At 40.6% G+C, this 20,136-nt stretch overlaps 1 protein-coding gene across 1 annotated transcript in view; it reads right to left on the bottom strand.

The window, feature by feature from the left end:
- raver2 (ribonucleoprotein, PTB-binding 2) overlaps positions 1-20,136 on the bottom strand; it is a 69,337-nt gene that overhangs the window by 27,324 nt on the left and 21,877 nt on the right. The window contains exons 3-4 of the mRNA XM_028404663.1: positions 3,585-3,892; positions 2,792-2,956 (exon numbers count right to left, since the gene is read on the bottom strand). Of these exons, the coding sequence (XP_028260464.1) occupies positions 2,792-2,956; positions 3,585-3,892 (473 nt within the window). The remainder of the gene's footprint in view (positions 1-2,791; positions 2,957-3,584; positions 3,893-20,136) is intronic.

Genomic DNA, 20,136 nt, shown 5'->3' with positions numbered 1-20,136 from the left:
AACATAGGACTGAATTATTGGTAGATTTGTTGGATATCAGAGAGTGTTTGATGACGTAACACAGCCATGATTTTATGCTAGATGACCCAACATACAGAGACAAGCATAACACGTTCCTTTATAGTTTTCACTTATATTCATGTATCCAGTATTCTCTGATTCCACTCACATTCCTGTATACCTCAAGTTGTTTTATTTCATGCTGAAGAAAAACCACAGAAGCCCATTTCGTTTTGATGTATTTGACATCTTTGTTTTTATGTTGCTGCATCTTTGATGACTCCTAACTTTTGCTTGTTAAACACAGTTTTGCTGCCCCTTTCTTCTTGTGCTGAAACATTTATTCCCGCTCTGCTTTAAACCCTTCACACACACACACATCTACATTACATCTTTGGTATCTTACAGGCATTATACATGCACTGTATAATGCCTGTATAATAATTTGCCATGTGGCAACATGTGAACATCTTTACTTCATGTCTATGTATCTCACTCTCCATTCTTATGTTCCTCCCTTGTATTATTTGTGTCCTAATTGAGCAGACATGTGAGTTTTTAACTTGCACTCAGACCTTATTATTACTGTAAATTAATGGTCACATATGCCAGCAATCTCCTTGCTGTGACTGACATCCTACGCCTCTTCACCATCTCACCTCGTCTCTCCAACTCTCCCCATCCCACTTTGCGGCGTGACACTGTCAGCCTCTCTCCTGCCTCACTCCATCCTCTCTCTAATAGGTCTGGCATTCTTAGCTCCGTCCTTCATTCCTCCCATCCCTCCTTACGACACCATCCTGCTGTGCTTTTCTCTAATATGGTTGACATTCTTTACCCTCTCCTCCTTCCATCTCTCCTGACTGACTCAAGCTAAAGTGCTGCCTGGAGGGCCCCTTTTCGTGGGCTGTGGAATTGCAACGCTCAGGGCCAAGGCCACGGGTTAAGTACACTCTGAACAAAGAAAAAAGCAACAAGAGAAGGAGGAAGGTTTATAAGACTTTTGTTTTACCTGCTGTCTTAAGCATAGTAAGACATCAGGTAAAACAAAATGCAGTAAACCAGTGTTCCTTTAACATATTGAGGAAAGGTCTGTACATGTATTGTACTAAAGGATTAGCATGCTTATACTTGAAACACCTCTTGCTGACAAAATGATATATACACAGCCCTGCTCGTCTGTGTAGATAAAAACTGAACTGTAACAATGCTGCAGACTCATACAGCATGTCCCAAATCCAAACCACAGCCTGCATGCTCCAATATTGTACTAGAAAACTGACAAAAGACAACCTTAGCACACAGCATGGACACTAAACATGGCCGATGCTCATACACCAAACACCACTATGTGATTAACTTTTGTGGTGCTTAAGAATCTCCTTATGTGACATCTTTTTAGCCAATCTGGCAACATTGCTAATCATAGACTGCATTTAAATTTCCGTAAAATCAATTAAACTGATAATTATGTAATGAGATTGGCTTTAGTAGGAATCAAGATTATTATTTTTCACAATATATGCTATGATAATTCAACGTTTTCCATCCACCAGTGCTGCTCTGACCTTCATGACAGTCTGAGCTCAATGAGGTAAGCTTGCTAGTATTAATGTCACCACTCACTCCAAACAGTCTAACTGGTAACACTGACATACTGTTTGTCAGGAGCCAATGTTTTCATTAAATCTCTGTTTATTGAAAAACATTAAGATTATGTCCCAAGACAAATCAGCCAGGCAGGCAGTGAGTTAGCAGATTAGACTTTTTAATACCTGCACCATCCATTATAGCATGACTGTGACTCTAATTCTACAACTCAGCTTGTCTTTTACAATCAAAATTGTCTCTAGGCGCTGCACAGAAGCCCAAAGCCTGACTCCTGAGCAAGCATTCAAGGTGATAGTGGCAAGGAAAAACATTCCATTAATATGAGGAAAGCTCAAGCAGATTAAGGCTCAATCATCACTTCACTGCAGTTATATATATCAAATACTAGATGCAACAGATTTTTATCACAACTCAGGTTTATGAAGCATTAACCATTCTCTAGGATTGTTTTTGAACAGTTTTCTTTACGATAGAAAAACAAGTGTGTATGTTTTCATATCTCTGCATCCTGTTCAATGGTGTACAGGGTTTCATAAGCTTTGTGCTTTAAGTATTTTAGGGCATACATGCTTAAATGCGGTAACACACACTCGCTCACAAGCACATAATGTACTGCAGATAAATAAAAAAAAAAAATGCTGAACTATAGGTCAAAGCCTGCTGGCTCTGCAACAGTGAAGCAACATGAGCTAAACACCCACAAAGCATCATGGGACCAGGATGATGTGGGTGTATTGATTTCTATGTGGGAGTGGGGCAGAGGGGTGGAGCTAAAACTGGAAATGCACTAGATGACAGATACCCATTGAGTGATGTCTAAATGGGCATGTGGAGGAGGAGTGGATGTAACAGCGTAGGGTGAACAGTGTCGAGTGGAAGGGAGGAAGCTGAAGGGCGGGGCTGGTGTCACAGCAGCCACACCTCACCATGGAAACAGTTGCTTAGTGATAATACTCACTGGCTGGCCAATGGGGAACGCTGACCACTGAATTTTATATCAGCGCCTCTCACCTGGTGGTGTTCAATTGATATAAGGTGTGTGTGCAGGGTGTTTGTGTAACATCATCAATGAAGAGCTCCATTATGAGAATGTAAGACACTCATAAACAAGAGAAGACACGTGTCCAGTAAAAACCTGATGGCTGATTAACTGCAGAAAAATATATTTCAAGTATCTTACCTGGCAGAAGACAGGTTTATAAGTTTCAGAGAAAAGCTGTGTCAGTTCTTCGGAGTCGCAGAGGTCCAGCGGCAGTCGGTCCACACACAGACACTTAGAGTGCAGGTTCTCCTCCTGGCTCAGCTGGTTGACGTCCATCCACTGCACCATGAGTGAGCGGTCCCCCTGGAGCAATCCACAGATCCACAGTGTGAGTTAAGATCCTACGACACTACATAACATAAACGCTCTCTTTCTGCATTGCAAGATATATTTTTAGTAAATATGGGAGCGCTCGGTAACTTTGAAAGTTCTTCAGACTTCCATCAGACGGTCTCACCGCACAGGTAATCACAAATGTACGGTCAGAAACTGCAATAAAATGATGATTTCTGACTTCATTTCATTTTAGTGTTTAGACTGCAATTTTATTTTTAATAAATCAAAACCAAACTGAACTGGCAGAGCCCAAACTTACACTGATTGTCTGTTCCTCCCTGCATTGCCAGTTTCTACCAACCCCCCACTGATGATTACAAGTTTCAGCCAAGTTTTGTGGGAGAAAACAACTCTTATGTGCGGATGTCACCAAACACTCAAATGCATCATTAGTCTTTCTGCTCACTTTTATGCTTGAATCAAATCAGGCCAGCTGCAAGCAGTGTTTTTTGGATTTATGTGAAACTATATAAATATGCAGCTTGTTTTGTTAGCCAGTTGTCCAATCAAGTGTAATTAAATCATTTGTCACAATGACACTTTCAGCTCTTCATGTACGTGTTTTGTGTTCAGACACAAATTTGCTCTGACGTACCAGAGGTCGACCCAGCAGCTCAGAGCGTGCCCGTGAAGCAGAGTCCTTCTTCATGTATTCAACAAACCCATATCCTTTGGAGTGGCCCGTCAGCTCGCTGTACACCAGGAAGGAGCGCTCGATGTTTCCATACGCACGCACCAGCTCCTCGAATTGCTGAGCGGTGAAGGTGTGGGGCAGGTTGGTGAGGCAGAGCAGTGAGTCAGTGGGCTGCAGGGTGACGTTGATCAAGCGTCCGCGGACAGTGCTGTGATGGAGGGAGCGGATGGCATCCTGAGCCTGGTCCCCGTTCAGCAAAGTCACAAAGGCTGGAGGAAGGGACATTATGGAGACGGCGACGAGGGGGGGAAAAGACGGACAGAGACGAGGACAAACACAAAGAAGAGAGATGCAAAGACACAGACAGAGACAAACACAAACATACATTCAAACACAGGCAGAAAGCAGTTTGTGTGGAGGACACAGGATGGAGACACACAGTCAAAAAACATGCTCAAAACAACTCACATGAAAAGAAAAGAAAATAAGTGACAGGCCGAATGAGGCAAAAAGAAGATCAGGCGGGGGGGGGGAACCAGGCGCAAACAATCACAGACACACAGTCATAAAGACAGACACACAGATACACAGAGAGAAAGACACACATTAGCTAGAAAGCCAAAAGGGAGGCACTATGTAGGGGGAAATCCACTGTGACACACACACAAACACACCTTAGTGCATTAGAAAAATAACACCCTGACTGTTAAATGAGAAAACCAATAATATCAATGAACACGACTTTACAGGTAACATTTCTAAATTAATTAAAATTACAGCAACAAAGGGTATTTGTGTGAAAACAGTGAAAAAACCCAATAATAAAAACCACACATACACACACATAAATTGTGTTATTAGGCTGAAAGAGGGGACCAGGGGTGAGTCTATTAAACGGTGTTAAACAGTATCGCTCCGTGGACAGATTCATGAGCTGTGAAATGAATGTGTGGCTGATAAAAAAAAATGTGGTGATATAACTGTGATCTTTAAAAATGAAATATTGATATTATATTACACTAACAAGCTTGATAATGATGTGGAAATGACTCGACAGCTCCATTATTTTAATGTTCTTAATAATAAAACAACAATGATATGTGGAAGAAGAAGAGAAAAAGAAAGATGGGAAAGAGAAGAGGAGGAAGGAGGATGAGGGGAGAGGAAGAAAAGATGAAGATGAAGAGGAGGATGAGGAGGAAGAGATGATGAAATCATTATATTGTGTGAAGAAATAAAACAAACTATATCTATGACTTACAAAAACGAGATACTTCCAGGATCTAAAACAATATACACACTCCAAACAGTCAAACTCAAATAGACAGTCAAAATTAAACCACAAAACCAGCCAGGAGGGAAAACTGGGATTTCTGCCCAGTCACTGAACAACACTGATCTATACAAGCTGCAGCTTACACGGTGCCAAGGAGGAGGTGGGTACACACAACATGACAGATTATCCAATAAGTCAAATCTAACTTCTGAACACATATTTCGTAGCATGCTGGGAACAGGTCTGTGAATTTCTGGCATCCCAGTCAGGAAGGTAAGCATAGACAGGTAAACTTCCACCACCTCATTAAACATGTACGAGCTGAGTTTCCTGGTGCGTTTAATGTACAGGGAAAGGAGACATTTGAATTTTAAACATGCTACTGATTAAAGAGCACACATGCTAAGCAACAGAAGTTAATATCACCATTGTGACATGGTTAAAATGTTCACTTTTTGTGCCCATGAGAAAAAAAATAGTGCAGTAGAATAGCACAAAGCTAGTAGTAGTAGTACAGAACAACTGTAAGGTTTTCATGCTGAGACTGAGCGGATTATTCCTAGGTAGAGTTTGCTGCTCAAATAAAATGCAACAACTACAGACAGCTGTGCCTTCCACTATGAGCTGTTGACCCCGAGAAAAATATCACTGTGCCTCAGGAAAATGCTGCTTTGTTCATGGAAAGCTGCCCCCGTGGTCATGCGCCTGTATCAGAACACAACCCTATGTCTTTTATCAAAACTTGATGCTAACCCGCGGCGAACCTGACCCCAAAGTCATGCACATATTGTTCCTGAAATAGTGTCATTGTACTTGATGTACTGCCTTTATGTATAAAGTGGCTCCTGCTGTCGAAATGACTACGGTCGAAAAACCTATTAAAGAGATTATTTCAAGAGTTTCAGCCTGCTGCTATTTTGCAGGCAGTCCCAAGTATTTTTGCACACAGTTTAGGCTACAACAGTCCCCTGACTATGACTGCTTCCTGAAGTAGCCCTTTTATGTGATCTCATACTGCAGGTTGAAGTGAAAGAGAAAGCCTGACAATGGGTAATGTGGAGGATTAGTTGAGTGTCACTTGTGTGGCTCTTGTTTTCCATTACTGGTGCCACGTTGGAGACGCCACATGCAGCAGAACTAAAATGGAGCAAAGCTCACACAGCCGAAAGTAAAGAGGTGTCACCCTCATATATATTATCAGATCTCCAATGGGTTTTAGAGACAGAGACTCAAACCACAGTGAATATACGGATAATGATGAATGTAAAGAGACATTAAAGCTACCCTACAAATGACCCCTGTCTTGACTACGTCCCCCCCCTAGGAATAAAAAAATTCTGCCACATCCATGCATGCATAGACAATAAAATAACGCAGCATTGCGATGAGGCCAAATAGCAGCATCTGTTGGTTAAATATGTTACCATGCCGTGCTTTATTTTTTATTTATTTATTTAAATCAGGAAGACTAAAGACTTGAGGAGGTAAGATAATTATTATATAATTATTATAAACTACTACTACTATATCACTAATAGGTATTACATGTACCAACAAGGTTTTGGTTCCTTAGGAAAATCCTGCATACAGGAGGTTTTGTACTTTGGCCATTGATATGAATTGTTTATTTTCGTATCAAGGCTAGGTGCATCTAGGTCTATGAACTCTAATACACAACCATTTCCAACAGCAAGAGCTCTGCAATAGATGTCATGAAACATAATCACAACATCAGTGTGGAACTGAAGAAAAGGAAGCGATGAACTGTGGCGAGTTCTCCAAAGGTGCACAGAACAACCTTGAAAACTGTGTGCCCAGGTGAATTGGAGCTGTTTTCTGTTAGGCATTTCCACCTTTTTATTTTGCACGAGTGGATGACTACTGTTCCAAATCTTCATCCTCAAAATAATTCAGCATCCAAAGCAGAAGTACATGATGCCAAGTCTCATGTCTAATCCTGAGTGCACAGTGAGCGGTCTGACCCTACAGGAAATGGGAAGCTGAAAGCTGGAGTTTTAGGTTTGGGGCCCAGAAATCACTGAGTGATTGTTTGTTAAATTATTCAAATGAAAACACTGGCAGCTGGTGTCTCTGCCACTCATCACAGGAAGCAACTCTTGACAGAAAAAAACAACAGAATTAGTGATTTTAGGTGCTAAAAAATGGCGCTTCAATCACAACTAACAGCAATTACTCAGTCAAAGCACACAGCATCTCTGCAGCCTCCACTTAAGAGAGTTACTAGTCCTATAAAAATACTCATGTTTATATCAATAACTCACACTAAACAAAAAAGAAGTTTCAAAACCTTTCACAGAACATACAACCACTCTTCTAATTCCCAGTATATCTCTGAATTTCCAGAAAAGCTCTCAGGTGATGCACCTATTGCAACTACATGATGAGACATTTTGACTCAAAAATGAGTGATTGTTAGTGTTATATTAATTTAAGATGGCTCACAGCACTGAGGATGTTCTATTAGTCTGTGGTGGCCAGTGCCATCATGTATGCTGTTGTCTGCTGGGGCAGCAGTCTGAGGGTGAGTGACATCAACAGACTCAACAGACTCATCAGGAAGGCGGCCATGTTGTAGGAGAGGACCTGGACTCTCTGACAGAGGTGTGTCAGAGGAGGATGTTGTCCAAAATAAAGACCATACTGGACTGTCCCTCTCACCTGCTCCACACTGTGCTGACGATGAACCACTGAGAGACACAGGAAGTCATTCCTGCCTGTCGCAATTAAACTACTGAACTCAGTCACTCAGACACTGTACATTCATACTGCTATATCATGTCATGCTCTTTACTTTAGTGCTTACTTTATACAGTAGTTATGTTCTTCTTTTTTTAGATACAACCCAGGGATTTAAATGCTAACTGGGCATTTAGATATTTATTATATATTTCAATATCCTCTTTGATTTTTATTCTTGTCTGTAACAAAAAAAAAATTCCCCTCTGGGATAAATAAAGGAATTCTGATCTGACAATCTGATCATACACAGCAGAGCCCCAATGCCATGCATTTAGGGCCCATCCAAAAGATACAAAAATATTTAGTAACTAAACTGTTTAGTTACTAAATATTTATTAGTTAGTTTATTATTATTATATTATTATTTTCACAAAATCAACTAATTCTGAAGAAGTTATGGACAACCTGCTTCAATACTGGGACTTGTTCCTCTCTACTGAGGTGCAGAATGCCAAATCAGACTGTGCTCAACAGTGGAAAAACACATCTGTAATGCAGGACTGCTCCACTGACTCTGCCCATGGTCACGTCTTTCATCTAACATCAAAGCTACAGCAGGTTTTATGCGTAGTACTATCCCTTAAAATAGGACGATCACAGATATTGATCAGAAACAGCGCCCACATTTTTTAAAGTAAAAAAACTACAAATGCTGCAAAGCCATAAAAAAAATATTCCTTTGCAGATCTGGAAGGCGCTGTAGTCATGGATGGAAAGTATTAACCAAAAAAATGTTAAAATGAGTAACAACTGGGACATCTGCTCCGCAGGCTTCTTTTCAGCAGGCAGCTCTAATGCAAGGTCAGGATCATTCACAGACACAGAAACACCCTCTCTGAGTCTTTGTGTCTATCAGTCTGCTGTATTCATCTTTCTCTCCTCTCTGCTTCCCCACCTCTATTGATCTCCTGGTCTATTGTCTTTTTGTGTCTGTTCTTCCTCGCTCCACTCCGACGGCTACATTTCTTCACATCTTTTGTGGGTCCTTTGCTCTCTCACTACTGTATCTGTATCTCCCCTCATGTGCCTGTGTCCATCTTCAGATACCGCCTCCACCCGAATCAATTTCCTCAAACCCCATCTAATACTCTTACACATACACTCTCGCTCACTCTGTAATGGATCTCGTACACTAAGCTGAGAGCCTAATCCGGTTTTAACCCCGCTAAGTATGCTACCTAACATTAGGCATTACAAGGAGATGGAGAGAATATAGTTTGGGCTTCATGCTAAAGCGTTCTCTCGCTTTCTATTGCCTCTAATGACACAAAGCAGCCTGACAAGCGGGGGCTGACGTCAAATCCTGCTCAATACTTTCTCTTGCAGTGAAAGGGAAAACTCTAAGACTCCTAAATAGCTTACAAAATAATCTTATAATTCATAGCCTGGCAATCATTGAGTGGGCTTCCAAGTGAACTTTGACAAAAAAAATAGAAAGAAGAGAAAACATTAAAAAAAATTCACATACGCACAACGTCTTAATTATGGGTCTCCGCTTCTGAGCCTGTCGATTATTCCCTATGTTCCTATGAGGAGTGTGTAGAGGCACCGGAAAAGAAAAGAAATCTTCCGTCGAAATCACCTCGAAGGCTGCAATTCTGCTGCCACACTCCCCTGTTGAAGGAGCTAATTAAAAACAGGGGAGTAACGAACGACGCAGCGGACCCCCGAAGCTCCAAAGGGGCCGGTTCTCATGCTGTGTGCGTGGATGCCCTGCTGTTTCATCTCGGCCCCCGAGGCCAAGATCAAAGTCTCAGGTGGAGTGAGGAGTCTCTATAATAAACAATGCTGTCAGTGGGCTGACAGTAGAAAGACGTTCAGTCCACATACATGATGTTCTTATAATAACAATGATGTGCCTTGAAGCCACTCAGATGTACTATTAACATGTAAAGATAAAAAGCAGATGCTTAGAATTGAACAGTAAAGACCAAATGAGCAATGAATCTGACCAAACTAAGAAATGTCTGTCAGCAGACTTTGTGCCCATGGTTGGCAGCCACTGCCACAGCTGTCACCAGCATGTTAAAACAAAACAAAAAATCCCCTTGCTTGATATTGGACGACTGGATACTGAGATCCCTTCATAATTCTCCAACTGTTCTCAGTAAGTGACTGCAGGCAGGCAATGCGAATTTAGAGAAATATGATCCCTGATTCCTCTGTTTATTCTGATACTAACCAGTGACTACAGCCATTTTCTAATTTTAGATGGATAACTTTTCATCCTTTGCTTGAAAGCCTTCACCTTAACATCCAGGGGCAGCATTTCAGAACAATTTAAAAAGAGAAATTCCACACAAACCAGCCTTGAAGTCATTTTTTAAGCTTCATCCATTACCGCCCATTATGTGATAAATTACAATTTTACCAATTTCACTGATCCTCATCTTTGCCAAAAGGTAAGAAGAAGTAACAATGTCAGAGCTTCCCATTTACTTTGGAGATAAAAGACACACAAGAAGAAACCAGGGAGCTGAAGACTGTTAAGAACATCATCATTGCAATTTCAACCTGAACTAAGGTTATAGTATATGTTTGAGAGTCAAGGCTGACGGGCAGGATAGGAAAGAGAAGCTCTCTCTGGATCACACACACACACCACTGAGAGTCTCCTCTGTATAATCCAAACAATGAAGCCCCCAAGGATCCTTAGGACTGACTGTATAAGTCCTCAGATCACAGCAAACACCATCACAGACTGGCTTTGAAGGGCTATCCAAACATTTGCACCGTCTGACACAGACTCTACAAATACAGAATATGGGACATGAAACTAAAAAAAAAAATCAAAATACCTGTCCACAAATATAACTCAGCCTTTATTGTGCCTCTTAAACCTGTAGCACCCATAAACTCACATTATCTATTGCATCTTGATGGCTTTGCCTCTCACTGCTCCATTGCCTACATGAGTAAACACTTCAGACGAGCAGCACCATCTCTCCACAACTGCTCTCATCCTCAAAGTGCTTTGTCTTCTAACATATCAGCCCTCCCACACTCTTCTGATCTCACACCGCTTCCATCCATCAGTCCCCTAAACAGTCCTCCATCTGATAGTGACTTCAACAGCAGTCTGAGGGGACTTAAGGGTTTCAATAATGTAAAAAGAAATGCAACTGATTGTGCCATCATATCATCATTGCAAACAGACCCAGCCTGGAATTTTTTTTTTTAAATCACATTTCAAATTCTACAAAGCCACATATGGACAAGGTCACATAATGAAGCCTGAAGTTGTATTGTCACTTTTCAACAGTGACAGTATTTCAAGAGCAGACAGCTGCCAACAGAACTAGTCATCACAAGACAACAATCACCTTTTTTTCAGACAGCCAATCATATTAGAGTTTGGAAAAGTCTTTACCATGGTAACCAAGACCAAACCACAATATTTTTTGCAGCTTTTTTTTTTTTTTTTTTTTTTATAAAATAGATTAAGTAACACCTACTCATCATAACTGAAGCCAAGACGCAACCTAAGGGCTAAGAGGTGAAGGCCACGTGCCAACTTCAGAGCAGAAGAAGAAGGTGTTCCTCCACTTTTTGCTCTCCACACTGACTGTTTACTTGCTCGAAATGTTATGGGTCCGTACAACGTAAAAAATCTTGAACCCTTATCACAGACTCTAGACATTTTTATGCAAATATTCATTTGTAGAAATTCATTTGTAGATTTGTTTTACATACTCATACAAAGGATGTCAGTGTGTTATTATTCTAACAGCCTAAGCCACCATGGTTTAGTGCATGAGCCTCATTCCCCACTGAGTTCTGTGGCAAATAACAGCTGAATTCACAATGCAGGAAAGGAAGTCTCTAATGGCTTTTAACATTGTGTCATTTGTCGTGGTTGTTGTCAACAGTAGTAGTAGTAGTAGTATCAGAATTGTGTAAGGTTGGGGACTGATGGTGGTTTGGATACACATAGAGAAAGGAAGGAATAGAGATGCAGAAGAGGCAGAGCTGAGTGGATCTAATGCTTAGCTTCTCTTCAACCAGCCTCCCACTCTGCCGCCCACAGATACATTGTTCACTCAGCTGCTCTGTCCCCCTTTGAAACACACTGAAAATGGATATTTAAACATCATTTTACAGCTTTTAGTATACATATAGAAATTGTCTGCCATTTTAACATGAAAGATGGCCAAAGAATGAACATTTACAATGGTAAACATACACATAACAAACATACAGCCAGCCTAGTGCATGGTACTTTGACCAAAAAAAGAGTGGCTAATACTTTTTGATACTTAACAACTGTGATAATGAGTTTAACACAAGCCCTGCACTGCTGGACACTGTATCATTAGTTCAGCATTTATTGATCCTTCCAGCAGATCGCTCCATCTCCTTCATTTTTCTCTGACATTACCTCTCCTCTGTCCCTCCTTTAAATCATTAGTCAGCCTGCCATTTATGTCAATTCTAGCCTTCATTTTCAATCCATCAATTATCTTTCATTCCATCACTCCTCCATCCATCTGTTGGAAGTATTTCCTCCATCACACCTCTCTCTCTCTCTCTCTCTTTCTGTCTTATTGTACTCACCCTGCCTTTCACTTCTCTGTCTGTCTTAAAAAAATGCTCCAAATGTCTAAAATTCTTGACAAAGCCAAAACTTGATGCACAAGTTAACACAGCATGCATAAAAAACCCAAAACAAAACACAGCATGATATGCTAATGTTTTTTGTTTTGTTTTAGGTACCCCCTAACAGAGGGATCTCATGCCTGGTGGTCCAGAGGTGCCACAGAACACCACATCTCATCCTTCTTCCAATATCTTCCACCATGCATATATGCAATAAACGGCTGCAAAAAATGCTACTAATAAATCATACAGATGCAGGTAACTGTAGACTGAAAATTTCCTTCCCCACTGGCCCCACTGTCTGTGATTGTTGATGCATGTATTGCACCTTGGTTGAATGAATATCCACGGATACATGTGCACAACTGACACCATGAGCAGACATACTTGAAAGCAAACCTTGCACAAACACCTGTGAAATGTTGCACTCTATTGTATAAACACCTACATGCACACCGGGTTTCACTTCCTCACACCCTTCATGCAGACTGTACAGAAGCAAAAAAAGGAAAGCAAATCAATTATTAAATAATTATATCCTAAATGTAATATTTCTAAAGCATTTAAACAAATATAACGGTCAAAAAATGTTTCTCGCTAACGGTTTTCACAAACAACAAAGACTCAGTGGAACAGGCAGGAAAATATGCTTATTCACAGCCTACATCCTGACAATACCTCAGGGAGAACACACAAGGTATATTTCCTCTTTTGGTGCAGTCTGAAGTCTGTGTGTGGTCAGCTGGTTGTCAAATGCATTTCTTATCTTATGTGTGCATTTGTGTGCTCCATGAACAAAAAAAAGCAAGGCTGAGAATCCTGATAACACAGCGACCGTAACTATCAGACCTCAACACTGGGTGTACATGTGCAGTGGGCGTATCATGTATCTTGAGTGTGTCTTGATTAGTACAGAAGCTTTCCACCAGCTTGTCTGTGTGTGTTTTTGTGTTTTGTGTTTCTCATGTGCATTGGTGTAAGCTAAAGATAACACCAACAACATTGCTTCGTGCTGAGATAATGAGGAATTTGCATTTTTTTCCCTCCGTGTTTTAGAGATGCCTACAACATTTGTTCATTTCTACCAAACTATTAGAAATCACTGATGTTTCTATGCTTTTAACACTGCTGTCAGTTACTAAAAGCTTTCGAAAAAAGGATCTGAAAAACAGTTTAGAGAAAGAAGTCAACGGGTCATTGAGGGCAAAAGAGGCAAAGTCAAAGCTGCTGGAAGCCTGAGGGTATGGTTTTTGCATTGCTGCATCCATACGAATTCATTAAATTCTGGATTATTTTTTGACATAGAAATCCTGTTTCCAGCTGTTACTTTATTTAATATTCTACAATTTAAGGTCAGCGTCTGGGTGAAATGGTTTTAAAAACAGCAAATTTAATTGTCCTTGACTCAAAACACACCACGCCGGCAATGTCAAGTGCTCGAAGTGTGGAAAAATAACAACAACATGGAGGTCAAACAGCCACTGGAAATGAGAGCGGCTGCTTGCTTGACCTGTTGATCCACTGTGGTTTGACTGGCTATTTGCAAAAGTATAGAACATTTACCCTTAGAATATGTCACTATGTTTTTAATCTTTCATCTTAACAGAAGAGAAAATTCAAACTCTGCCTTAAAGCTTCACATTCTTACATCCTCATCCTGACTAGTCTAGTTTAATCCATGTCTGTGAGAATAATCACAATCATCATCATCTGTTTTTTTACCAACCAGAAGTGTGTGTGAGAAGGTTGTTGCTTCCTTAGTTAGCTGTAGCTCACTTATGGAAGCCTGAGGAGTTTAAAATAATTGACACGCACAAAAAAGAATAGCATCCAGACAAACATGACACATTCAGTCAGTCTGACAGCAAGAAGTAACAGGTACAGTACCAGTATATGTGTGTTAGTACTGTTGTTGATCAAAGATAACAGCCTCATTGTGTGGCATGTGCTGATTTCCATTAAGTGATTCACAAGGAGACAGATGGACAGATGATGACAGAGATGGAGGAAAAGAAGTACGGAGGTGGAAGGGAGAGAGGGAGAAGAAGAAGAAGAGAGAGAGAGATTGGTGACAAGTTGCTGTCCAGGGAAGCAATTAGACAGACTCGGCTGCTGTCATTTAAGATGAAGAACAAAAAAGATAAATTTTTTTTAAAAAACTGTGTTGAGTTTCATAATGGAGTGTGTGCAGTCCTGTGAGAACACACGCAAAACAACAACAAACAGGGTGTTCCAAGTAGCTTACAGTACAGCTGCCAGCTGGGGCGACCTTCATTGCATGTCACCACCCCCCCCCTCTCTCTCTCTCTCTCTCACTACATAGCAACTGTCAAATGAAGGCAAAAGGCCAAAAAGTAATAACACAGAGGCACATGTCTTTACTGAAGAACTAAATTCCAATAATGACGGCCTAATTTGAATAATTACTCTTAATGTGCAGTGAAGGAGAAACAGTCATGTGAGTCGACTCAGATCTCCTCAGAACACCGATCACGTAAAAGCTCTGTCATTCCAAAGTAAAATAATAAGTTCTGACACAAGGCTCAGACAGGGTGTTGTTCAGCAAAAAGAATAGCCACCCTCACAATGCAGACGTCATTTGCACATTACAATAATTCTTAACACAGCCTATTCAAATAGGTCTGCATTAAGTACATTGTATTTGCTCTGCAAGTGTCCTCTAGGGGGTTAATTATAGTTCCTAATTTAATTCTGCCTTTTGATCTATAAGTTTCTCATTATCATCGTTTCTTTTTAAGAGAACTGTCAATAGATTTAAGCAATTAACATGAACTTAGCAAACATTAGACCCTGTACATTGTGCAATATAATTATATATAGGCCATCAAGTCTATAAGAAAGCTGCTCCATGTGAACCCTACACCACACTTTGTTCCAGGAAACTGGGGGTTTGAGTTAACATTTTTAGACAATGCTGACTTTTCTCTAAAATTTGCCTGTCACATTAGCATGTCACATCCGGCCTTGCAGACTTTTAAGGAACTTATAACCACGACACAGAAGGGTGCATATATCTAGATAACCCATCTTAAAAATCCAACCACAAGTGATGTTTTTTCTAGTGAGGGACGTGGTGCTCACATGGCACAAACATACTGTATGCAATGTTTTTTATGCACTCAACACATTTTTCTTTATCAATTTACCAACAATTTTTGGGGTTTGGTTGATGGTACAAGAGATTGAGTGATCATTCTGCTGCATGATGAACCCCACATTTAGAAACCCTAGGCAGTGAAGTGCAGCCATTTCTCCGACCATGCTTCTAAACTAAATGCACCATCCTAGACATCAGAAACATCTAACAGCCAAGCTAATCAACTTCCATCCACCTAAACGTCATTACCAGAGAAAAACAAAGGCAACCAGACAGAGACATTCATCCTTGTAAGAAAATAAGGTGAGCAAACACATTATTGATGTAAACAACAAACAAAAAAAGGACAAAGCTTAATGAGGGTTTTAATGGCAAGGTCACTATGAAAACAGCACAAGTGATGAATACTGCTGCAGGGCAAGTCACTGAGTCCATACCCATCTCTCGGCTTGTGTATTTTTGTAATCCATCCACACTGTCTCACACACATATACACACACACAAAGCAGCAGGGCAGTGAGCTTTTTGCCAACATGTGCTGTCTTCATTACTGGACAGAGCAGCAACAAACACAAAGGCCTCCATTGAAAAGCAGGGATTCCCAGGATAACCCTCCCCATTGTATTCCCAGATCCCTGGTTCCGCAGTGCTGCCGAATTGGTACAAATACCTCTGGGACTAGTGGCGTCATGTGGAAGCAGCCGGCTCCCTGTAGATGGTTGGATGGGTGGATTGACGCCTGTAGATTCCTGACAGGCTGGTAGACAGATTCTCCTGCCTGGCTGTGGGTACATATGTAAATGTGTACATCTGTGTGTGCCTGATGAGCTGCCTGTCTGCCATCCTGACTATCTGGATAAGATTTCAATTCATAGCTGAGCAGCATGGAGCTAATAGTAGAGCTGAGTGCACACACAGTCAAACATTTTAGTACTTTTCTCTCTAGTGGCTAGTACGATTTCCCTTAGAAAGTACATAACTTACAAACTACCGGTTTCACTCCCAGGTTAAGGACACACAACAAAATGTCACACTATTTTAATACACTAAATAAAGTGGAAAGGAATATCAGACACAGCCAGTGGATGCTGTTGAAATGACAAGCAAACAGGCCAGTGAAGAAACGTTAGCTTCCACTGTGACCAAGGACCTGGTTGTCACACTATCACATGTGGGACAATTATCTTTTAGAAATAGTTTGTATTGAGCAGCTGTTAGCTTTCACATTTAAAAAAAAGGCAGTAATGAGCACTGTCTGCAAGTTTCGACTTGAACAGCTCATTTATCACAGTCTCTCTTTATCACACAATCGATGTAATTACCTAGCAAGGATGAAATTCACACCAAAACCAGCCTCAAATCTTTTTTCCACATTCAGTTAAAAACGTAACAACTTGATTCACACCTTTACTGTTTTGCTAAAGCTACAGATGTTATCTACTGGTCTGTAGTGTCACGATAGTCCAGGATTTAAATGACGTCTGGCTTATTAAGACAAATGACACAAATCACTGCCTGAGGTCTCAGAAATCCATGGCAGTGGACACAGATCATGTGAGATAGAATCATAAATAATTAAAACTCATTAAGCTATGAATGTGCACAGATTATGTTTGGCCTGCGCAAGCAAAGAGAGATATCTAATGTATGAAAATGAAATATGCACAGACAAGCAGTCAAAATCTGAAAAAACAGAATGATCCGAAAACTTCTGGCAACAGTTGGGATATGAAGATTTAAATCAAACACCAGCAGAGCTGGAACCTGAACACAGTGAATTCACAGCCAACTCATAATCTGCTCTGATAATGAGATTTTATCAAGCGCTGGCAGTCCAACCACATAGTAACATGAGCACAGAGACTGATAATGATGGATGCTTAACTTTTTGAATGTACGCCACGATTCGGCTAACAAGCTGATGGTAAAGTGATTCCAACATACTAATGGTGAAGAAAGAAAAGGAGGAGAAAGAGGGGGGCTAAGATCAAATGATAAGAAGGACTTCTTTGAGAGAATATCTGGCTTTAAAGAAGTGGAAAAGACTGTGGTGCTACAGGTAATCTGCTGATGTGCGCTAAGGGGTCGCGTGTTAGGGAAAAATCGTCATTAGCGAAGGAGCTGAGGCAACAGCCCGAAGCAAAGCCACAAATGGAGACACAGGGATACATATACAGAGACACACAGCAGGACACACACATTATGTGCACACTGACATAAACAGTCCCATCAGCATGACCTAATAAGTCCAACAGTGGAGGCCGCCTCTGTGAACTGTTATGGTCATGAGGTGCAGATGCATGCCAAAGCTGTTCCAAGCAGTACATTTCAATTAGAGCAGAGGTCCAGGGTAGAAGCTACCACACAAAAAAATAACACTCAGATAATCACAATGCAGACAGAGGACAACTGGTTTATCGTCGTAATCTCCTCTGACAGACCGCAAGAATTCAATTAGAGCGGGCAAAGCTGTGTACTATGAGGAAATTACCATGAGGTCAATTACAAACACATCCAGAAAGAACTTTCTTTGGTGTAATTAACACTTGTGTCCAAGGTGAAGCTGCTCACCTGCACCACAAAGAACGGGACTTCGTTGTAATGACAATTACAGACACTTCTACAAATGTGAGTCTTATTAAGATGAGTGCTAATTAGCAGCATTTCCTTATTACAGAGCAGCTTCTCCTCATCGCCCTTTACCTTAATTGGAGGTACAGAAGAAATGTGTTGGACCAAAATATCAGCCAATATTAGAAATGCCAGAGAATTAAAATGATAATGATAAAGAATTAAAATTCATGGTTTGTACCATAAGTCAGACAAAGCAAGCTACGGACTCATCCTAATCTCCTATTCTCATGCAATTAGCTGGATGAACAGACAGATGTTTATATTAAAGGCCAAAACATATGTTAAAAAAAAACATTTAACAGTATATAATGTGTTGTTTCAAAAAAAAGTTGTTTTATTTAACACAATTTTGTTGACTAAAATATTGTACAAAACATATAGTTGCTTTAAAATCGGGAAGACTCTCAGTTATGTTAGTTATAATACCATAAAGGAAAGAGAAAGTAGTCCTCTAGCATTTCCAAGAGTTTAAATCGAGGCAACTGGACTCAAGGATTGTTTTTTTGAAGATGTTTCGCCACTCCCCCAAGTGGCTTCTTCAGTTCTGCTACTATTCTGGTTGGGAATCTGAATTTTATGTGTTCAGGACCTCTGTTGGTGGATCTTGCAGGAGCTCACATGACTAAGAACCCTATAGTTGGTTAATGGTCAGTTAACGACCAGAAACTGTGTCTAGGCCATGTGCAGGACTAGTTGACAGCCCATGGAGTCCTCTAGCAGTACCCCCACAGAGGCCTGACATCTACTGCCTGACTGAGTCGGTCTGGGATTAGGCTCGTGGCTGAGAAATGAAGCAGAAGTGTCAAAAACTGCCTGTTCCACCTGCGGCCTATGGGATCTGACTCCTAAAGCGAGTCCATTAATAAACTGCCCAGAACTGTTTAAATGACAACATGGAAGGTTTGTTAAAAATCAAGCACAGTCTAGTACAACTTTGTTGTTGAAGCATCCTCACTTTATACAATACATTTGTTTGCAGAGACCTGTGGGTGTAAACAGCAGAGAACAGACCTTTTAAGTCTTTTAGAGCATTCAATTGCTTTTTATCACACACCATCACACATTTAAAACAAACAAGACTCTCACACTCCCCAGACTCCTATGTATGCTTGACTGTTTTTATGTCTGCATATGTGATAAACTCAGCTCGGGGAATCTGTCTGCATTTCACACCAATTATAAATATTTCTGCACCCACAAACCCGTGCAGCCATTTTTCAATTTCCCCAGGGGGGGGATGATGCCATTTTTGATCCATACCTTCTTGACGGCAGGTTCTGACCCATGAGGGGTTTTTAAATACCACAATTGATGTTTGGAGATAACAATGAAAAATGACTGCAGACTGCAGATGACTCGGTGAACTAACAACGGTGCAACAGTCTCTTTATGGTAGAGGTCTAAGTGTGCATCTAACCCTCTGTTCTAAGCCACATCTGCTTCATATTACTTGAAAACGCATATATTTGCTCATCTTTGAGTACAATTTTGCCCCCTAACAACACAAAGTGTAATCAAAACTATGACCAAAAATATATAGTTTAAAAACAAAAAACAAAGTTTACATAGGAACGTTCATCACCATCATACAATTAATAATTCATTGTTCATTTATTACAGAGTCGAGGGGCTGGTAACAACATCAGAGAGATATATAAAACCAATTTCTAATTTTGGGGTAATTTGGCTGATAACAGCTGTGTTCTGCTGTAGTGCATCACAAAGACAAAACACAGAGCCTCTTTTGTGCTTTGAAATGTGCAGCAGGGCTTAATATTTTCCTCTATTAACCACTGAATTAACTGATGATAGGCATAAATTCTTCAAGTGTGCCCAGTTTGAATTTGATGAAAGATCATCAACCATGCAGCGTGGTGACTTGTGGGCAAAATCATTCCACATCATGAAAAATTAAACATTTTTCCCACTTCAAGCTCAGGGGGCGAATGAACCCAGTGACGTGTTGATCTCCTCACTGGTTACAGCTGAACACATTACACCAACCCGAGAGCTACGTCCTGTAAGATAGATGAACAAATTACCTGCCTGGCTAAAGCTGATTCCTGGATAATTCTCTGCTGAGAACTTAGAAACGATATGAGCCAAGATTGATTACAGTACACTCCATC

Source organism: Parambassis ranga, chromosome 4 (assembly GCF_900634625.1).
Source record: "Parambassis ranga chromosome 4, fParRan2.1, whole genome shotgun sequence".
NCBI lineage: Eukaryota > Metazoa > Chordata > Actinopteri > Ambassidae > Parambassis > Parambassis ranga.
This window is presented reverse-complemented; position numbering and strand designations above follow the sequence as displayed.